The 19,572-nt window shown below is 40.8% G+C and overlaps 1 protein-coding gene across 2 annotated transcripts; it reads left to right on the forward strand.

Annotated features, from left to right (window-relative positions):
• The first annotated feature begins 13 nt into the window (after window positions 1–13).
• Window positions 14–18,096, forward strand: TMEM9B (TMEM9 domain family member B). Of its 2 annotated transcripts, XM_070803700.1 has the most exons (6): window positions 89–227; window positions 3,331–3,436; window positions 3,654–3,745; window positions 10,002–10,110; window positions 12,247–12,381; window positions 16,806–18,096. In XM_070803700.1, the coding sequence occupies exons 4-6, from the start codon at window positions 10,027–10,029 to the stop codon at window positions 16,959–16,961; spliced, it is 375 nt and encodes a 124-aa protein (XP_070659801.1). In that variant the 5' UTR covers window positions 89–227; window positions 3,331–3,436; window positions 3,654–3,745; window positions 10,002–10,026; the 3' UTR covers window positions 16,962–18,096. The 2 variants fall into 2 exon arrangements, with proteins under 2 accessions (XP_019830838.2, XP_070659801.1); XM_019975279.2 differs by lacking the exon at window positions 3,331–3,436 and having other exon boundaries at window positions 14–227.
• The last annotated feature ends 1,476 nt before the right edge of the window (window positions 18,097–19,572 follow it).

Raw genomic sequence — 19,572 nt, forward strand, 5'->3', positions numbered from 1 at the left:
ACCCGGCGCGGCCCGTGACGCGAGGGCCTAGACGGAAGTGCGGGCGGAGGAGCCCGAGCCGGAGCCCGGCCGGGAGCTGGTCTCGGGGGCTCCGGCTGTGGCGACTGCTGGGCCTGGCCGCGATGGCGACTCTGTGGGCCGGCCTCCTTCGTCTCGCCTCCATGCTCAGCTTGTCCTGCCTGGCGCTCTCGGTGCTGCTGCTGGTGCAGTTGTCAGACGCCGCCAAGGTGAGTCCCTCCCAGCCTTTGCTTCAGACTGGCGCTCCTCCGCTGCCTCCGGCCTTGTCCACCTGAGCCCCACCCCAGTCCTCCGCCAGCCCTGCCAGCCCGATCCCTGGCGTCACAGCCCTGGCAGACCCCCGCCCGAAACACTCCGGACAGCCGGATGGCATTCCCGCCCTCCAGCCCTGACAGCCGGACAGCCCCCGCCCCCACCCCCTCCCACCTCCGGCGCTGACACCCGACCCCGCCCCATTGGTCCAGACGGGGCCCGGACAGCATGTCCGGCTCCTTAAATTTCCCTTCCCAGCCCCGACAGGACCCACCTCCAACTTTACAGCCTTTCCAACTCTGAGAGCTTTTAACTTGAGCTTTACACTTAAGCTCTGACAGTCTACTGTCCCCCTTCACCAGCCTCACGGACCACCCTCCGAAATTCCCCAAGCCCGTATAGGAAGCCCCCAGCTCACAGGTGTCTTACCTCTTAGGAACTAACTCCTCTCAACTCATCCCTGAACAGATTCCCTTCCCACTGTAGGAACTTGCCTCTCCTGGCAGCCTTCTTTCTCAAAAGGAAGGACCTACAGAGTCTCTCACCGGCCTCATATCCTCACCTCACTCCCTCCAGGATCTCCTAGCCCCTTTTTTGCCTTCTCTTTTCTTGATAATTTAGTGGGTAAGGGAGGATCCAAACTATAGGAGAGGTGAAGTTGTGGCCTTCTTCTCTGCTCCATTTCTTGGCCCTTCTCATCCCCTTGGTTTCTGACGCTCATAGCAGTAAGCGGCAGCAGCAGTGGCTGGAAGCCAGATCTTAGTTTCACAGATGGGGAGTCCTAACCACTGGACCACAGGAGCCAACAGTTAGGGCTAGGGTCCCTAGTCATACCTGTCTAGTCAAGAACGAAAGCAGGCAAGGAGGCAGAAGGTAAAGAGTAAAGTAAAAAGTTTATTGAAAAGAAAAGTACATGCGGAAAGGCTCAGTGGCAAGCTCAGAGAGTCGAGCTTTTGGGAAATTTAAATCCTTTGTAAAGGGGCAGTTTTCCGGGTCTTCTTCCCTCGGCCAGCCACCTTGCTTTGTTGGCCCACCCCCACCCCCGGTTAATTTGTCTCAGGACCCTCCCTGGGGGTGTGCACGCATACCATAGCCAAGATGGATCTGAAAGTGACGGCTTCTGGGAGGAGCAAGACTGATTATGGCCTGAAATTATCCTCTGACTTTTGATTCCAAGGAGCCTTTTTGTGCATGTGTATTATCTCCCTTATCAGACAGGATTTTTTCCTTACTTTGTCCTTGCCATGATTAGTCCCTTCAGGTAAGAGACAAAGACTGGCTATTTACCCTGTTTTTGTTGGCTGTAAATTCCTCAACTGGAGCCCACCTGTATCTTATCTCAAAAAATGCAAAGAGGACGGTTGTTGTTGAGTCGCTCAGTCATGTCTGACTCTGCCACCTCATGGACTACAGCACACCAGGCTTCCTTGTCCTTCACCATCTCCCGGAGCTTACTCAAACTCTTATCCATTGATGCCATCCAACCATCTCATCCTCTGTCCTCCCCTTCATTTCCTGCCTTCAATCTTTCCCAGCATCAGGGTCTTTTCTAATGAGTCAGTTCTTTGCATCAGGTGGCCAAAGTATTAGAGCTTCAGCTTCAGCATCAGTCTTTCCAATGAATATTCAGGATTTATTTCCTTTAGGATTAACTAGTTTGATCTCCTTACAGTCCAAAGGACTCTCAAGAGTCTTCTCCAACACCACAGTTCAGAAGCATCAATTCTTCAGCATTCAGCCTTCTCTATGGTCCAACTCTCACATCCATACATGACTACTGGAAAAACCATAGCCTTGACTAGACAGACCTTTGTTGGCAAAGTTATGTCTCTGCTTTTTAATACGCTATTTAGGTTTGTCATAGCTTTTCTTCCAAGGAGCAAGTGTCTTTTAGTTTCATGGCTGCAGTCACCATCTGAGGAGGTGACTAATAGTAAATTTCCAACCTGGAACCCATCTATCTCTTACTTTACCCTCATGCTGCTCTCTAGTCCCCTTCATGCCCATACCCTCCAGACCTGCCCTGTGCTTCCTCCTTGATGAGATGGCTCATTACTGGAGGAAACAGAAGGCATTCACATTAATATGATGGGAAAAGAGAATGATATTTGCATTTTTTAAATTGGAGCTTTACTCTATAATACCTTTAAATACAGGGGCTAGGAAAGATGAGTGACAGGCATACAGATGGGGAGGTTTGGTCAGGGATTCTGTTTTTTTATTGAAATATTTATAATGCTGTGTTAGTTTCAAGTGTACAGAAAATAACTCAGGTTCGTTTTCATTATAGGTTATTATAGCAGATTCTTGTTCTTTATGTCAAGGTTTCTTTTTGAAATCTTCCCCAGTTCCCTTCAGAAAAAGGGACAGCATCAAGTCTCCTGATTTTCAAAACACTGATGGCACCTTCTGCATATCTGCAGTCATCGCTTTAAGTGGTATATTACTGTAACCATGTATTTGTCAGTCTTCTTTACTTGGGTGTGTCCTAATTGTGGGCAGGAACCATGTCTTAGACTTACCTGAATCCACCTCATTTCGCTCAAGTTCTGGCATAGGACAAATGCTAAGTAGCTGCTGAATGAGTAAATGACTTAACAACTCTGCCAGACATACCACTATATATAGGAGTTCTGGGCTGGGGCCTCTGGAGACTAATGAGCCACTGCCTTCCTTCTGAGATTAGTTCCCCTTTGCTGAGAAAGCATCTCCTACTCCTTCTATTCATAAATGTAGTCACCTCTTCTTCACTTCTTCAAACTTGCTTTTTCAGTAGTTGTCCTCTGTCTCCCAGGGATTAGAAGCAAAGTTTCCTGGGAAGAGTATACCAAACTGGTCTCAGCTACATTCAAGCTACTTCCTTTATGTACTTCCTTTTTTGTTGTAGCTGAGTGCCTCTAAAACTTCATCCCTTCTTTAGAAGTCTGGCCCAACTCACTTTATGCATATCAGTGCCTTTATACCAAAGGGTGGAAGGATGATGGGTAGAATTGTGACTTGTTCTGCAATTTTTAGTTTGATATTTCCTAATTCTTCGGTAATCAACATTCTTATTTGCAGGCACAGCTGTCCATCTACTGTGTCTTCCTACTGGCAGATAGATGATGATAATGTTAGCACAATTTTGTCACGTGACTGAAAAATGTGATTAAACCACAGATACTAGGTATTATTTCAAAATAATTTTATGTATTATATAATTATTCATGAGCATTGCCAATGGTTTTTAAAAAATTTGTATCTCTTAAAGTTATTGAAAAATTTAAATGAATAGTTTTAGAATACTTGACAGGGGATGCTTAACAAAATGTGTAAGTTGCAGTTTCTAAAAATATTGATGATAAACTGTCAACAAGCTATACTAAGTTTCTATTTTGTTACAGAATTCTGAGGATGTCCGATGTAAATGTATCTGTCCTCCCTATAAAGATAATTCTGGGCATATTTATAATAAGAATATATCCCAAAAAGACTGGTAAGTATTCTGTGTTACTGAATTACCTGTTGCATTTCTTTCTTTGGTTGTCACTGTTAGCACTGGATATTCATCCAATGTATTGTTTTCTTTTTAAGTATTTATTTTTAAGCAAAAGTGTTGAATTCCATTTCCATTTGAAAAAATGAGAGTAAGACCCTGAGTGTATCAAGTAAGTCTAAACGAATGTAGCCAAAAGCCCCAGGCAGGGAGGGTTTTACATTGGGTGGGGCTGAGTTTGTGGCACCTGAACTCCCCATAGCTATCCTTCTTCTGTGTGCCCTTAAATTTAGGCCCTTCTTGCTTCTCAGTTGAATGTAAGCAAGCCTCATTTATCTGGGTTATAATACAGATATATACAAGATATAATATAATATAATATAAGTTTTTATAACTTGTAGGTTTTGATGCTATATTGTCAGATATAGGAGACTATGTTTAAAAGTGTCAGAAGGCTCAGGAAGGAGTGGGAATGAGCCATAGATACCAGAGTTTACCAATTGGTGGGCCAATAGGTTATAGACATGCCAAGTCATTGATCCCTTCAACCCTTGGTATATAATCTGGCAAGGACTGGGATCCTGACTGGTTTGTCACCAGCAGTCTTCTCTGTTTATCCCAGTGAACCTTACAAATGATAGCTTTTTCTACACGTGCTGTAAAATGATTGGGAAGCAATCATTTAAGGATAGGTGGGCTCCTTACCCTGGACTGGGACATTTTATGGTTTGCAATGGAAGACTGCCAGGATAGGCATAGAAGAAAAATAGCTCCAGATGTTACAATACTGGTAACATGTACCTGATTTCACAGTGAAATAGACCAAAAAGTTTGAAAGCAGAATTAAATTCATTCGGTTACAATATTCCAAGCTGACTTTGAATAAGAAAATGCAGACTTTGAACATGTTTAGCTTTTTTGATACCGTTGTCTATTTTTCCCATGAAATTCAGTCCGTAAGTTCCCATTTAAGTTTAATCTGACATTTGGTAAGTGTGTTCTTGAGAACTTCTGTGTTCCACTTTAAACTGTCTTGTATTACAAAGTGATGATGGCTGTTCTTTTAAGTTTTATATCCGCAAGTTATTTTATATGAAAAGAAAACTCACATAAGTTATTCCTGTAAATTTCCCAAATGTATTGAGCACTTACAATCAGTTTACTCTGTTATCAGTAATAGAGTATGACACTTGTTACTTGAGCGGCAAATGAACTCACTGTTCAAGTGTTTAGCTCTAATCTTTTCACGGACTTTTTGTTACTCCAGGTTTACAGAGAGTAAAGCGTCTGCCTGCGATGCGGGAGAACCGGGTTCGATCCCCGGGTCGGGAAGATTCCCCTGGAGAAGGAAATGGCAACCCACTCCAGTACTCTTGCCTAGAAAATTCCATGGATGGAGAAGCCTAGTGGGCTACAGTCCATGGGGTCGCAAAGAGTTGGACACGACTGAGTGACTTCACTCACTCACTCTCACATGTCATTTATCCCTGGTTACTGGTGAAAACCAGTTCCCTGGTGGCTCAGAGGTTAAAGTGTCTGCCTGGAATGCAGGAGACCCGGGTTCGATCCCTGGATCAGGAAGATCCCCTGGGGAAGGAAATGGCAACCCACTCCAATACTCTTGCCTGGAGAATCCCATGGAGGGAGGAGCCTGGTAGGCTGCAGTCCATGGGGTCTCAAAGAGTCGGACATGACTGAGCGACTTCACTTCACTGGTGAAAATAGGGAGCTTTGAAAATAAACAGCTAAAAACAAGGCTTGCTTTGGAATTTTTCTTCCTTCTCACTCTTGTTTCCTGTCTGCAGCTTAGCCTTTTACTCTGATTGGGTTCACAGATGTCACTGAAAGTTTTTAACTGGCTTTAGAAGGGTACACAAGTTATGATTAATCAAGATGTTATAGTCTTCCGAGGCTTCCAGTATTTTATGTGACTTTATATGTATGTATGTGTGTGTATGTATGTGTATGTGTGTGTATATATATGTGTATGTATATATATATATATATATGGGCATCTTATCTGACACTATATATATATATACACACACACACACACACACATATATATATATAGGTGAAAGTGTTAATAGCTCAGTCATGCCTGACTCTTTGTGACCCCATGGACTGTAGCCTGCCAGGCTCCTCTGTCCATGGAATTCTCCAGGCAAGAATACTGGAGTGCCTTGCCATTCCCTTCTTCAGGGTATCTTCCCAACCCAGGGATCGAACCCAGGTCTCCTGCATTGCAAGCAGTTAGGTTTACCACTGAGCCACCAGGAAATACCAGTATTTCCCTCCTGGTAAATGTAATGTATTTACTTCCTGGTAAATATACCTATATATATTTACCTCCTGGCCTCCATTTTGTCCAGTTGTCAGCTTTAATTTTTCATTGACCTATGCTGCTGCTGCTGCTAAGTCGCTTCAGTCGTGTCTGACTTTGTGCGACCCTATAGACGGCAGCCCACCAGGCTCCGCCATCCCTGGGATTCTCCAGGCAAGAACACTGGAGTGGGTTGCCATTTCCTTCTCCAATGCATGAAAGTGAAGTTGATCAGTCGTGTCCGACTGTTAGCGACCCCATGGACTGCAGCCTACCAGCCTCCCCCACCCATGGGATTTTCCAGGCAAGAGTACTGGAGTGGGTTGACATTGCCTTCTCCATCACTGACCTACACTGTCTAGCTTAAGAAAAGTTTGAGATCCCTGGTTTATGTTGGGGTGTGATTCGAAGCTGATAATGTCCTCCTTTTGGCACTAGGGGGAGGTGTTGCCTAGTTCCTAAAGTGGCTGTAGTTAAGAGTAATAAGAGTTATGTATTTGGGTTCTGTGTTTACAATGACTGGCTAGACAGAACCAAACTTCCTGTTTCCTTTCCCATCCTCCACAGCACTCAGAATCTCTTTGTTATTAACTGTATTTGTACTTCCAAAGAAATACTCAATACTTAGATTCCCAAGTAATTCTTAAGTATTGTGACTAAGGCTTCTGAAGCTGATCTAGGAAACTAAATAGGAGATAAATCTCATTTTCCTGAGGTTCAAAGAAATATGGGTGGGGTGAGGTGGGGGGAACTGTTAGGTGTAATTAGCTATTCATATACCACACTGTGGCAGTTTATTATTGTTGGTTAATTCATAAAAGAATTAATCTCGTATGCAAGAATACTGGAGTGGGCTGCCATTTCCTTCTCCAGGGGATCTTCCCAACCCAGGGATCGAACCCAGGTGTCCTGCATTGCAGACAGATGCTTTACCATCTGAGCCACCAGGGAAGCCTGAATAATAGTCCAGGTCACCTTAAATCATTTAAAGCAAGACAGAAATATAGCTGTCCTAGGAGGCAGGAGCCTTTTATTCCAGTCCTTTTAGCTGTTCATGTAGTCTGACCTCATGCAGGTGAGCCCTCTGAGAGTTCTGGGCTACGTGCCCTCCGTGGTTCTGAGCTAGATACCCCTGCAGTGGGATTTAGCTTCCTCTGTCTGTTTTATGCCTGCATCCAGCTGGATGCATTTCTGGTCTTCAGTACGTTTGGAACAGATACGACACACCTGTATGGTATAAGTTTGGGACCTTACTCTTGTTTGAAATTCTGCCAGTTGAGACTTACTTTTTCATTACTACCTTTGTTAAAATTAAATTACCTGTTAAGGAAAACTGACGGAACTTTTATCAGTTATGCCGTTTTGAGTTTTCTTTCTTCTACCACAGTTCACAGGGAACAGAACACAAAAAAGTATGTTCTGATAGGGCAAAAGGAAAGAATCAGCCTGGAGCATTGGGTGCTGCCAAGAAGGTGGGTAGAGTGAGACAGACAGGAAGCCTGAATGAGACAGGATGCTGTAGTGGTTCTTAAGGCAGCCAAAATTGCCTAAGGGACAGATGACGAGAGGGGCCGGCAGGAGGACGGGAGAGCTTTGCCTACCTTTGCTGAAGGGGATCAGAGTAGTGGGCTCTTAATAGCTGTGAAGAGTAAGAATTTAATTATTTCCTAGAATTGACAGACTTCTAGAAAATAAGATTTTCTGAGTAGAATTGCTTTTTCATAAGCCATAAAGGCAAATGGGGAGAAGATAAACAACATCCAACAACAAAAACACTCAGCCTTTTATGATTATTTATGTACTGTTGCCAGGTAATGTTTTCATTTTTAAATATTTTTGTTGTCCTAAACCTACTTCTTCATGCTTTTTAAATAGACTCCTTAAGAAAAGTAATTGTTTCTTACTCTAGTGTTCAGTTTTCAGAGTTTCATAATTTACCATCTGTTAGGTGTGATTAGCCATTCATATACCATATGTGGCAGTTCAAATAATGTTAGTTAATTCGTAAAAGAGGTAATCGTGTTTGAATAATGCTCCAGATCACCTTAAATCAGTTTAGCAGTTTTACTTGCTAAATGAACAAGTCTAAATATGACTTTATCTGCTAAGTAGCTTTCAGTCCCATTTGGGATTTTTAAGTGCATTTTTTTAACTGTGAATAGCACTTTTGAAAAATAGCTGCTACATATGTGTCTTTATGGTTGATGGCACGCAACTCCAGTACTCTTGCCTGGAAAATCCCATGGACGGAGGAGCCTGGTAGGCTGCAGTCCTTGGGGTTGCTGAGCGTCAGACACGACTGAGCGACTTCACTTTCACTTTTCACTTTCATGCATTGGAGAAGGAAATGGCAACCCACTCCAGTGTTCTTGCCTGGAGAATCCCAGGGACAGGGGAGCCTGGTGGGCTGCTGTCTATGGGGTCGCACAGAATCAGACACAACTGAAGTGACTTAGCATAGCATAGCATGGTTGGATCATTGAAAAAGCAAGAGAGTTCCAGAAAAACATCTACTTCTGCTTTATTGACTATGTCAAAGCCTCTGACTGTGTGATCACAACAAACTGTGGAAAAATTCTTCAAGAGATGGGAATACCAGAAGACCTGACCTGCCTCCTGAGAAATATGTGTGCAGATCAGGAAGCAACAGTTAGAACTGGACATGGAACAACAGTTCCAAATTGGTAAAGGAGTACGTCAAGGCTGTATATTGTCACCCTGCTTATTTAACTTCTGTGCAGAGTACATCGTGCAAAATGGCGGGCTGGATGAAGCACAAGCCGGAATCAAGATTGCCAGGAGAAATATCAATAACCTCAGATATGCAGATGACACCACCCTTATGGCAGAAAGCAAAGAAGAGCCTCTCTGCTTTGCTAAAGAGCCTCTTGATGAAAGTGAAAGAGGAGAGTGAAATAGTTGGCTTAAAACTCACATTCAGAAAACTTAAATTCAAGGCATCTGGTACCATCACTTCATGGCAAATAAATGGGGAGACAATGGAAACAGTGACAGACTTTGTTTTGGGGGGGCTCCAAAATCACTACAGATGGTGACTGCAGCCATGAAATTAAAAGATGCTTGCTCCTTGGAAGAAAAGCTATGACCAATCTAAAAAGCATAGTAAAAAACAGAGACGTTACTTTGCCAACAAAGATCCATCTAGTCAAAGCTTTGGTTTTTCAGTAGTCAGTATGGACGTGAGAGTTGGACCATAAAGCTGAGCACCAAAGGATTGATGCTTTTGAACTGTGGTGTTGGAGAAGACTCTTGAGAGTCCCTTGGACTGTAAGGAGATCCAACCAGTTCATCCTAAAGGAAATCAGTCCTGAATATTCATTGGAAGGACTGATGTTGAAGCTGAAACTCTTAATACTTTGGTCACCTGTTGTGAAGAACTGACTCATTGGAAAAGACCCTGATGCTGGGAAAGATTGAAGGTGGGAGGAGAAGGGGATGACAGAGGATGAGATGGTTGGATGGCACCACCGACTCAATGGACATGAGTTTGAGTAAGCTCCAGGAATTGGTGATGGACAGGGAGGCCTGCAGTGCTGCAGTCCATGGGGTCACAAAGAGTCAGACACGACTGAGCAACTGAACCGAACGGTTTATTCGACTGTTGTGTGCTCAGTCATGTCTGACTCTTTGTGACCCCATAGACCAGAGCCTGCCGGGCTTCTCTGTCCATGGGATTCTCCAGGCAAGAATACTAGAGTGGATTGCCATTTCCTTCTCCATCTTGGACTGTTAGATCTTACCAAATTGCTAATATTGAGAGGAAATTATTTCACTTCCCTTACCGATTATGTGTTCCTTATTTATTTCATTGGGTAAGCTCAGTGATTATCCTGGATTTCAGGAAAGTTTTGATCAGTGTGAGTAGAAAATCCAGTTAGATTTAGACCGTATTTTATCTTTCTTTTTTTTCAGTGATTGCCTTCATGTTGTGGATCCCATGCCTGTGCGGGGTCCTGACGTAGAAGCATACTGTCTACGCTGTGAATGCAAATATGAAGAAAGAAGTTCTGTTACGATCAAGGTAAGAAAAGAAAAAAATCCATCTTTTCTGCTTCTGAAACAGTTTTTGATGGTATCTAAACAGGAAAGAAAATGCTGGACATTGGAATTCTATTTAGTTATCTAAACTATTGCTCTTCCATCCTCTTCTCCAATACCCTCTTACCTACTTCTTCCTTATCCCCAGCCCCCACTTTGAAAGGAGTAATAAGCCTACTCTCTACCTGTCTCATTGAGATGCTTTGTAGATTAATTAAGACACCTTAGATGGTTGTGATAATGTGAAATGGCACAAAGAAGCCCTGTGTGTAATTAGCATTTCCCAAAAAGACATTCCAGCTTCTCCTTGGTCCACGAATGCCAAAGATTAGTGAGAAAGCAGCATAATTAGACCTTCTTCCTGCCCTCTCAACTCTTAGAAAAAGTTACATATTTTAATGACTACACTATCCTAGAAACATCATGGCTGGATTTTAAGATTTTCTTTCTCTGTCTTTTATAGGAAATGGAATGTAGATCACTTTTACCTCAATTTGGACCTCTAATGAGTTCAATTACTCTATTATGGTAGCTAGTAGTTCTTTTCCCCAGTTTTAATATGGGGTCCCCATTTCTGTTCCACAAAAAAGGCTTCAGGGGAGTCTGGAGTGGCCAGCTGTGCCAGTTACAGAATTCCTGTTGTGGTTGACCATGCCATATGGTGCCAGTAGACCATCCAGCTTCTACTCCAGCAGGATGCCTCCCTGTAGAGAAATCATCATAAACTTTTTTATTTTTTAACAAAATTTTAATGTATAATTTGCATCCTCAAATGTCACTCATATTAAGTGTACAGTTTTATAAATTTTAGGAAATTTAAATCCATTTTTTAAAATCCAGTTTTAGAACATTCCCATTACCCCCAAAAGATCCCTGATGCCCATTTATCATTGATCCCATGCCTACCTCCAGCCCTGAAATTGAAGTGAAAGTGTTAGTCCCTCAGTTGTGTCTGACTCTGCGTCTCTGTGGACTGTAGCCCGCCAGGCTCCTCAGTCCACGTGATTCTCTAGGCAGGAATACTGGAGCGGGTTCCCTTCTCCAGGAGATCTTCCCGACCTAAGGATTCAACCTGGGTCTCTTGCATTGCCGGTTGATTCTTTACCGTCTGAGCCACCAGAGAAGCCCACCCTCAGCCCTGGATAATTACTGTTCTGCTTTGTATGTCTAGATCTGGACATTTCATATAAATAGAATCAGAAAATGTGTGCTTTTCTACGACTGGTTTCTTTCACACGGCATAATGTTTTTGAGGTTTATTCATGCTATAGCATGTATCAGTACTTAATTACTTCTTATTACTGAATAGCATTCTGCTACATGAATATACCACATTTTCTTTTTCTTTTTCCATTCATCAGTTGATGGACATTTAGATTATTTCCAGGTTTTTATTCTTAGGAATAATGCTGTTATGAATATCAGTGTATATGCTTTGGATATATGTTTTCCTTTCCCTCAGGTAGATTCCTAAAAGAGGTAAGTTTATATTTAACTTTTTAAGAGTCTGCCAGATTGTATTCTAAAATAGCTGTACCATTTTACATTCTTAACCAGCGATGTATGAGGGTTCAGTTTCTGTACATCCTCACTAACATTTGGTATTGTCTGTCTTTAACTGTAGCCGTTCTAGTGGGAGGTGTCACACTCTGCTGCTTGACACCCCACAAATTAAGATCGCAAGAAAATCTTGTGCCTAAAATGTACTTTTGTATGTCTGAATTGATCTAAAACAGTATGCTGGTATGCTGTTGAAATTCATCCAAGTTGCATTTTCTGTTAGGGTTCCTAATGCAATGGTCTGTACTGCAGTGCTGTTGGATCTAGGACACTGTATTCAGGTGAAAAAGGAAAACTGCTTTGCTGGCGGTGGTAGCAGTGATTAGTAGTAGGTGAAGATGGAGAGGCCTCAAAGACAAAAAAATGCTTTTTCCCTCTTTTTCTATAAAGAATACTTTGGTGAAGAGTTGAGTTTGTTTCTTATGTTGGAATCTGGTCTGTATAGAAATCCTGTGTGCTTAACAGATGGGTCAGTCTTGACTATGGCTTTAGTAGTATTATACAAAATTCTGATTTCTTGGCTTGAATAGAGATGCAACTTATTTTGAATTTCCTTTAGGTTACCATTATAATTTATCTCTCCATTTTGGGCCTTCTACTTCTGTACATGGTATATCTTACTCTGGTTGAGCCCATACTGAAGAGACGCCTGTTTGGACACTCACAGTTGATACAGAGCGATGATGATGTTGGGGTAAGTTCTTAGCGTGCCCTCACTGTTAAGTCTCTGTCATCTGTTAAGTCTCATGCCAGGCTCTGTCATCACCTGATGTAAAGTGCAGGTGAAGAGTAGTTCCGTATAAACGTCCATGTGCTGGAGCACATCCTCAACCAGAGAAACCAAAGGTGGGTCTAATATGAATGTGTCTCTACGAGGAAATTGTTCTGTAAAGCCGTAAATATGGTGGCTTGGACAGATGATGCTTGGTGAGTGCACTGTACAAGGCTTTGTTTTCTGTATCAGGGGCACAGTTTTCATCACCTTTTCCTGTTTATGTTGAGGAAAGCATCTGAGATAGTTTTCTCCCCAGGCTCCAACCTAAACTACCACCTTTCCTGTCAACATCACCAAATATTTTGAAAGGCAAAGAAGCTTTAGTTTAGGGAAGCATGAAAACCATGATGTTCTTTACTTAATGAAGAGCAGCTTGATAACTTGCTGATGTTTTGTATTTCCTATTTTACTCGTTCTTTAAATAATCTGTGGTCTTGAACTCTAGAGAAAAATAAAACCATCACTCCTGATTCTCTTCCTATCTTTAAAGCACATTCAGATTTGTATATATAATTAATATTATATCACTCAAAACTACTGAGAAATTGACATAGTCCATAATTTGTTATTTAGTATGTCTTTATCATTATTTGGGTTTGTTTCCAAATTTTCCACTATTCCATCATTATATTTATATATGTAATATTTTTTAGAAAATTATGTTGTATTTTGGATTACTTTATTAAACTATGTTTCTTAAAGTGGATAAAATTTAGTAGAGTTTCAGGAATCAATTTCAAAAGCCAAAGCCAGAGTGAACCCTTGCCAACCACAGTCAAAAGTCCTTTTACTCTGAAACAGCTTGTGGGCCCATTGGTAAAAGATGAGAAAGGAGATCCCAACTGAATGGCTCAAGTTATAACTACAAACAGAGCCTGCTTGTTTCATGAATATCAATCATGAATACTCAATTTATTTGAGCAAGATTTCATTTTTGTTTTGTGAAGAGCTTTCATAGAAACACCTCTGTTTGCCTCTTTTCCCCCTTGCATCCTTTATTAATTCAGCCAATACATAATGAGTAACTTTTCCGTATCAGGAAGCATTAGAGTCTCAAATACTGTTCTCATATAATTTTCATTCACATATGATGTTTCCCATTGACATTTTGGGTCAGATGAATGTTGTATTCACTGTATGATATCTAATGGCATCGCTGACCTCTACCCACTAGAAACAAGTATCACCCCTTATCCCAATCCTGACAATCAAAAATGTTCACAGACAGTGCCAGATGTTCCTGGGGGTCAAAATCACCCTCAGTTGAGAACTAACATATAAAAATGTTATGTCCAAGACCACACAAACCACTTCATTATAGGTGCATAGATAAAAGCTCTGACTTATATACATTGCTTATAGCATTAAATATCAGGTTCCTGATTTTAGGAATAGACAATATTAGGGCTTCCTTGGTGGCTTAGATGGTAAAGAGTCTGTCTGCAATGCAGGAGACCTAGGTTTGATCCCTGGGTCGGGAAGATCCCCTGGAGAAGGGAATGGCAACCCACTCCAGTATTCTTGCCTGGAGAATTCCATGGACAGAGGAGTCTGGCAAGGTATATAGTTCATGGAGTTGCAAAGAGCTGGACATGACTGAGTGACTAACACTGTCACTGTCAATATTAATTTAATACACAGAACATAAAATAAATGGACACACAAATGTGTAGATGAAAACATGTAGGAAAGGCATTTGATTGATGGGGCCTTATGCTTAGTAACCATTTTGTTCACCGGGGATTGATCCTACGTACATGTCAACCATATAAGAACATTGTCTTTAGAGGCCTGGCTGACTTTTGGATATCTGTTAAATTGATTCTGCATAGAGAGAGGTTTTCTAAACAGAGCAATGAATGTATGATAACAACTCTGTACAATAAGAAGTTGAATTTAAATTCCTACAATTGTTGCTAATCCAAGATGAGAGTTCTTCACTCTTGCTGTGCCTTTAAACATGCTTTTGTTAAATCCTCAGTTAAATTCTGTTTTATTTTTTTCCATGTTTGTTGGGTGTAGAGCACTTTGAATCAGAGAGCACAAATAGTTAAGACGTTCACTGCAAGTCGTCACAATATTTACTGTATCATATATCCATGACACACCATTACTGTTATCAAAGCATTACGTTAAAACATGTTTTGAATTTATTGTAATTTTATCCGGTGTAAAAAGAGCAAATATATATAAAGGGTAAACCTCTGTGTGTGTTCTCCCGGCATACATGAGCACGAGCAGCTAGTTCAATCTTGTTCTGATGGAGAATAGACCAAAAGGATTAACTGGTTTGTTTAGTCCTTTAATTTGTTTCTTAAGAAGATGTTTCTCCCCTTACCTTGAAGAGTAGATAAAAAGACTATGAAATTGAGAAGTACTCTGCTGGTAAAGCACATCCCTCTTCCCAGTCCTGTTTATGCCAAAACAAACCAACAGTAACGGTAATAATGTTTTATATACAAGTTCATTAAAGCACTGTGTTCATATAGTATAGTGCCATTTTAATCTCCCTGAACAAACTCTGTATGTTGACAAGATATGACACCAGGTCAAGGTTAAGGGAGCTAAGACTTGTGTTTGTGCTTATTTATTAGATGACCTTGGATTGGTTTACTTTTTCATGGGAAATACAATAATCCAACAACAGAATAAAGTAATCCGTCTTCCTTTTTCCTAACCTCTTTTCTTACATCTTTGAAACAGTTGAACTTTATGGAATTGTTTTTGTTATTTTCATTTGTAAGGTTAAAAAAAAGAATGGGGTTTGTACAAGATATTACTTAAATGAAGCGATAAGTTGAAGCAATTTTGGTAAAGAAGGCAGGGGTAGATTCTTTATAGAAAGCTCTTTGCTGTCTTTGAAATGTTGACATTATATAAATATCTTGCTATAGAAAGAAGACCAAGTGTTAAAACACTGTTTATATATAGTTATATATGTAGTTCTATATATAGTTTTATATATAGTGTTATATATATGTATAGTTATCCAGTTATCTATAGCTTTCCATAGACATGCTGTCTCCTGCCCTGGGTATATAATAGAGCTTTGGCAAACATGCACAAGCAAAACAATATTCTTTTCGAGAGGCCAAGTTTAACAGCACTGACTTGTGACTTATCTCCTGTGTTGGAACATTTAGAAGCTTTGCTTATTCAAGTTCAGGAAAAAGAGATCAAGGAAAAGACAAACAAAAGCAATAAATTAGTACTGAATGCCTTTTGTCATTTGGGCAGCTGTGTTTATATCTTATTCATAGATAGATTAGCATGGTGGTTTCCTGTGTAATGACGACAAACATCAGTGGTATTGGCTCATTTTGACCAGGATAGGTTGGTTTTCTACCCGATACCTGGGTGACCCTGCAGTAGTCTCTCTTCTCAGGCAGCAGCCAACATGGAAGCTACTACGTGTTCAGCAATGAAAGATTCAAGACTTTATCAAACAGAAATGCTGAAGTAATAATCCTTTACTGTCCTTAGCAATCGAGGGTAATTGTAGCACTTGACTTGAGCTATCTCTCTGTCCATTACAGATTGGGGAAGGGGATGGGGAGAATGAAAAAGTTTTAAGTGTATGTGTTGAGAGCATAAGAAGAAATTAAAACCACCCCAGTTGGGACTTCCTGGTGGTCCAGTGGCTAAGACTGCACTCCCAATGCAGGGTATCTGAGTTCAATCCCTGATCAAGGAATTAGATCCCACAGGCTGCAACTAAAGATCTTGCATGCTGCAAATAAGACCTGGGACAGACAAATAATAAAACAAAGTAAGTAAATATATATATAAAAAAAAAAACCAACCAAGATAGGATCCAGTCAACTCATCTCCCGGGATGAATGTGGTCCCAAGCTGGCAAGTAACAATTCTAATATATATGAGAGTCAGGATAGGATATTAAAAAGACAGGTCTTTCCTCAGTCACAGATTAGCTGGATGGTATTGAATAAAGCAAGGCAAAGCCCTACTCTGTCTATCTGTAACTTGTGGATATTAACATGCAAATAGATTTTCTTTCCATAGCTCATCAAGAAAGGCTTCTCTAACATAAATGACCACTGTCTTTATATTGGTTCCTCTTTCTTAAGGGAAATGTCTTTGGAAATGGTGACTCATGGGAACATTGCACAGATACCTCCTCATTGCTTGTTTTATTTGAATCACCTATTTCTGTAGTTGAGTTCATCTTGCTTCTGGTATTGAGTGCCTAAGAAGGCTTGGCTAAATTAGATGGTCTGTGTAACAGTCCAGCTGCTCCAGTCTCTGTGGCTGATAACTGCAATTGTACGTGTGTGTTTTACATGGATCATGCCGTCTGATGTTCTCCATTCCTGCACTTTCAGGATCACCAGCCTTTTGCAAATGCCCATGATGTGCTGGCCCGCTCCCGCAGTCGAGCCAACGTACTAAATAAGGTCGAATATGCCCAGCAGCGTTGGAAGCTTCAAGTTCAAGAGCAGCGAAAATCCGTCTTTGACCGTCATGTTGTCCTCAGCTAATTGGGAATTGAATTCACGGTGACTAGAAAGAAATGAGGCAGACAATGGGAAAAAGATTGACTGAGTTTTCCTGGGTTTTGTTTTAATACCCTGTTGATTTTGCCAACTCTTGCTAGAAAATTCAAAACTGGAAACAAAAACACGCTTGTTGTTTTCTTTTCTCATTTATGTATTAATCAAGGCATTTTTTTTTTAAGCACACACCTCAGACAGTGTCAGCCAATAAATCTTTTCCTATTTGTGACTTTTACTAATAAAAATATGTCTGCCTGTAAATTATCTTGAAGTCCTTTACCTGGAAAAAGCACTCTCTTTTTTTACCACACATTTTTTGACTTGGTTTTCAAGATAATTTTCAGGTAGGGTTTTTGTGTGGTATTTTTTGTTTTTGGCAGAGGAGGGGAGGGATGTGTGGGAAGTGCTTAACAAAACTTTTCTCAAGTCACCTTACTAAACAAACTTTTGGAGATAGACTTTGCTTTTTATTTTCAAGATTCATTTATATTTTGCAGTATGCCAGCCTCATCCGGGAGTTGGTGATAGATAGGGAGGCCTGGCGTGCTGCAGTCCATGGGGTCGCAAAGAGTCGGACACGACTGAGCGACTGAACTGAACTGAGCCTCATCAAAGCGCTAACTTACCTATTTGAATTTTTGCACTGACTGTATTATCTAGACATCTGGTTGGCCTGTGGCTGCACTTTATGGTAAATTAGATCTGAAAATGCACAGTGGCCCTTCACAAAAAACAGATTTTCTTTATGTACTGTGATGTCTGATGCAATGCATCCTAGAACAGACTGGCTGCTCGCTAGTCTAATGACTAAACATGGTCTTGGCGTGTGATCTTTCTCATCTTCTAGTATCTTTAAGGATAAACCCTAAGGACTTGGACACTTGGATGAAGAAAGTTTCTTTTAAACCCAAGCCTCCCTGGATTGATGACATACACATATTTGTCGGCACCTCCAGTCAGGTTGAGAGGCAGCTGTTTGGGCTCTGGTGTGTGCGGCTTTGAACTAGGACTGGAGTTCCGGTTGCCTCCCTCTGAAAGGTGTAGCAGTTATTGGATAACTGGCTCTTTTCTTCCTATATCCTCTTTGAAATGTAACAATAAAAATAATTTTTGAAACATCTACCAGTGTATCTATCCCAACTTTTCTCTCCTCCCTCTTTTGCTGTATGATGAACTTGAAGATATAAAGACAAATTATACCCTGTTGAAAGACTTGTTTTATACAGTCTAATCATAAAACAGTGGTACTAAATTATCTCTATGTGCGTGTGTCTGTGGGGAGAGAGAGAACATATGGGTACTTAGATGGGTCTCTGAAAGTACACATATTATTTGGATAAATTGAGGGATTTAAGATGCATGAAGGAGTGCTTGTTTTAAGAAATTCTTGGCAAAGATTAGTATTTACTATTAGAACATTAATTTCATAAGGGTGAGATTTTAGGAGCTATATATGGGGTTTTTGGTTAGTGAAAAACTTTTTAAACTCCAAAATTGAACCTAAAATTATTGATTTTATTGTTAATATTAAAAGATGTAAGTTTAACTACAACCAAATGAAATTTATTCCAGTTTTGCAAGACTTTGAACATTTGAAAATTAATGAAATCCACCACATCAACAGACTAAAGAAGAAAAATGACATGTCTTATCAATAGATTCAGAAATAGCATTTGACAAAATCCAACACCCATTCATGACAAAAACTCTCAGTAAACTAGAAATAGAGGAGAACAAGATAAGGATGTTCTTTCTTACTACTCATTTTCAACATCATACTGTAAACCCTAGCTAATGCAGTAAGACAAAAGATACATAGGGAAAGAAGATGAAGGACTACCATTGTTTAGAGATGACATGATTGTAAACATGTAGGAGATCCAAAAGAATTTGTTAAAAAGCAAAAAAACACTTCTGATACTAATAACTGATTTGATTTATAGCAAGGTTTTGGGATAGAAGGTTAATTTACAAAAGTCAATTGCTATCCTTCGGTTCAGTTCACTTCAGTTGCTCAGTCGTGTCTGACTTTGCGACCCCGTGGACTGCAGCACGCCAGGTCTCCCTGTCCATCATCAACTCCCGGAGTTTACTCAGACCCATGTCCATTGAGTTGGTGATGCCATCCAACCATCTCATCCTCTGTCATCCCCTTCTCCTCCCACCTTCAGTCTTTCCTAGTATCAGGGTCTTTTCAAATGTGTCAGTTCTTCACATCAGGTGGCCAAAGTATTGGAATTTCAGCTTCAGCATCAGTCCTTCCAATGAATATTCAGGAGTGATTTCCTTTATGATGGACTGGATAGATCTCCTTGCTGTCCAAGGAACTCTTAAGAGTCTTCTTCAACACCACAGTTCAAAAGCATCAATTCTTCGGCACTCAGCTTTCTTTATGGTCCAACTCTCACATCCATACATGACTACTGGAAAAACCATAGCTTTGACTAGGTGGACCTTTGTTGGCTTTGTTGGCAAAGTAATGTCTCTGCTTTTTTTTAATAAGCTGTCTAGGTTGGTCATAACTTTCCTTCCAAGGAGTAAGCATCTTTTTATTTCATGGCTGCAGTCACCATCTGCAGTGATTTTGGAGCACCAA

This window comes from Bos indicus, chromosome 15 (assembly GCF_029378745.1).
Source record: "Bos indicus isolate NIAB-ARS_2022 breed Sahiwal x Tharparkar chromosome 15, NIAB-ARS_B.indTharparkar_mat_pri_1.0, whole genome shotgun sequence".
Classification (NCBI taxonomy): domain Eukaryota; kingdom Metazoa; phylum Chordata; class Mammalia; order Artiodactyla; family Bovidae; genus Bos; species Bos indicus.

What these genes read in the sequence shown, in the direction of transcription:
- TMEM9B (XM_019975279.2), top strand. Translation starts at nt 123, where the DNA reads ATGGCGACTCTGTGGGCCGGCCTCCTTCGTCTCGCCTCCATGCTCAGC. An exon ending in AGTTGTCAGACGCCGCCAAG is followed by an intron (nt 228 to 3,653) that starts GTGAGTCCCTCC and finishes ATTTTGTTACAG; the next exon opens with AATTCTGAGGATGTCCGATG. An exon ending in AGAGCGATGATGATGTTGGG is followed by an intron (nt 12,382 to 16,805) that starts GTAAGTTCTTAG and finishes CTGCACTTTCAG; the next exon opens with GATCACCAGCCTTTTGCAAA.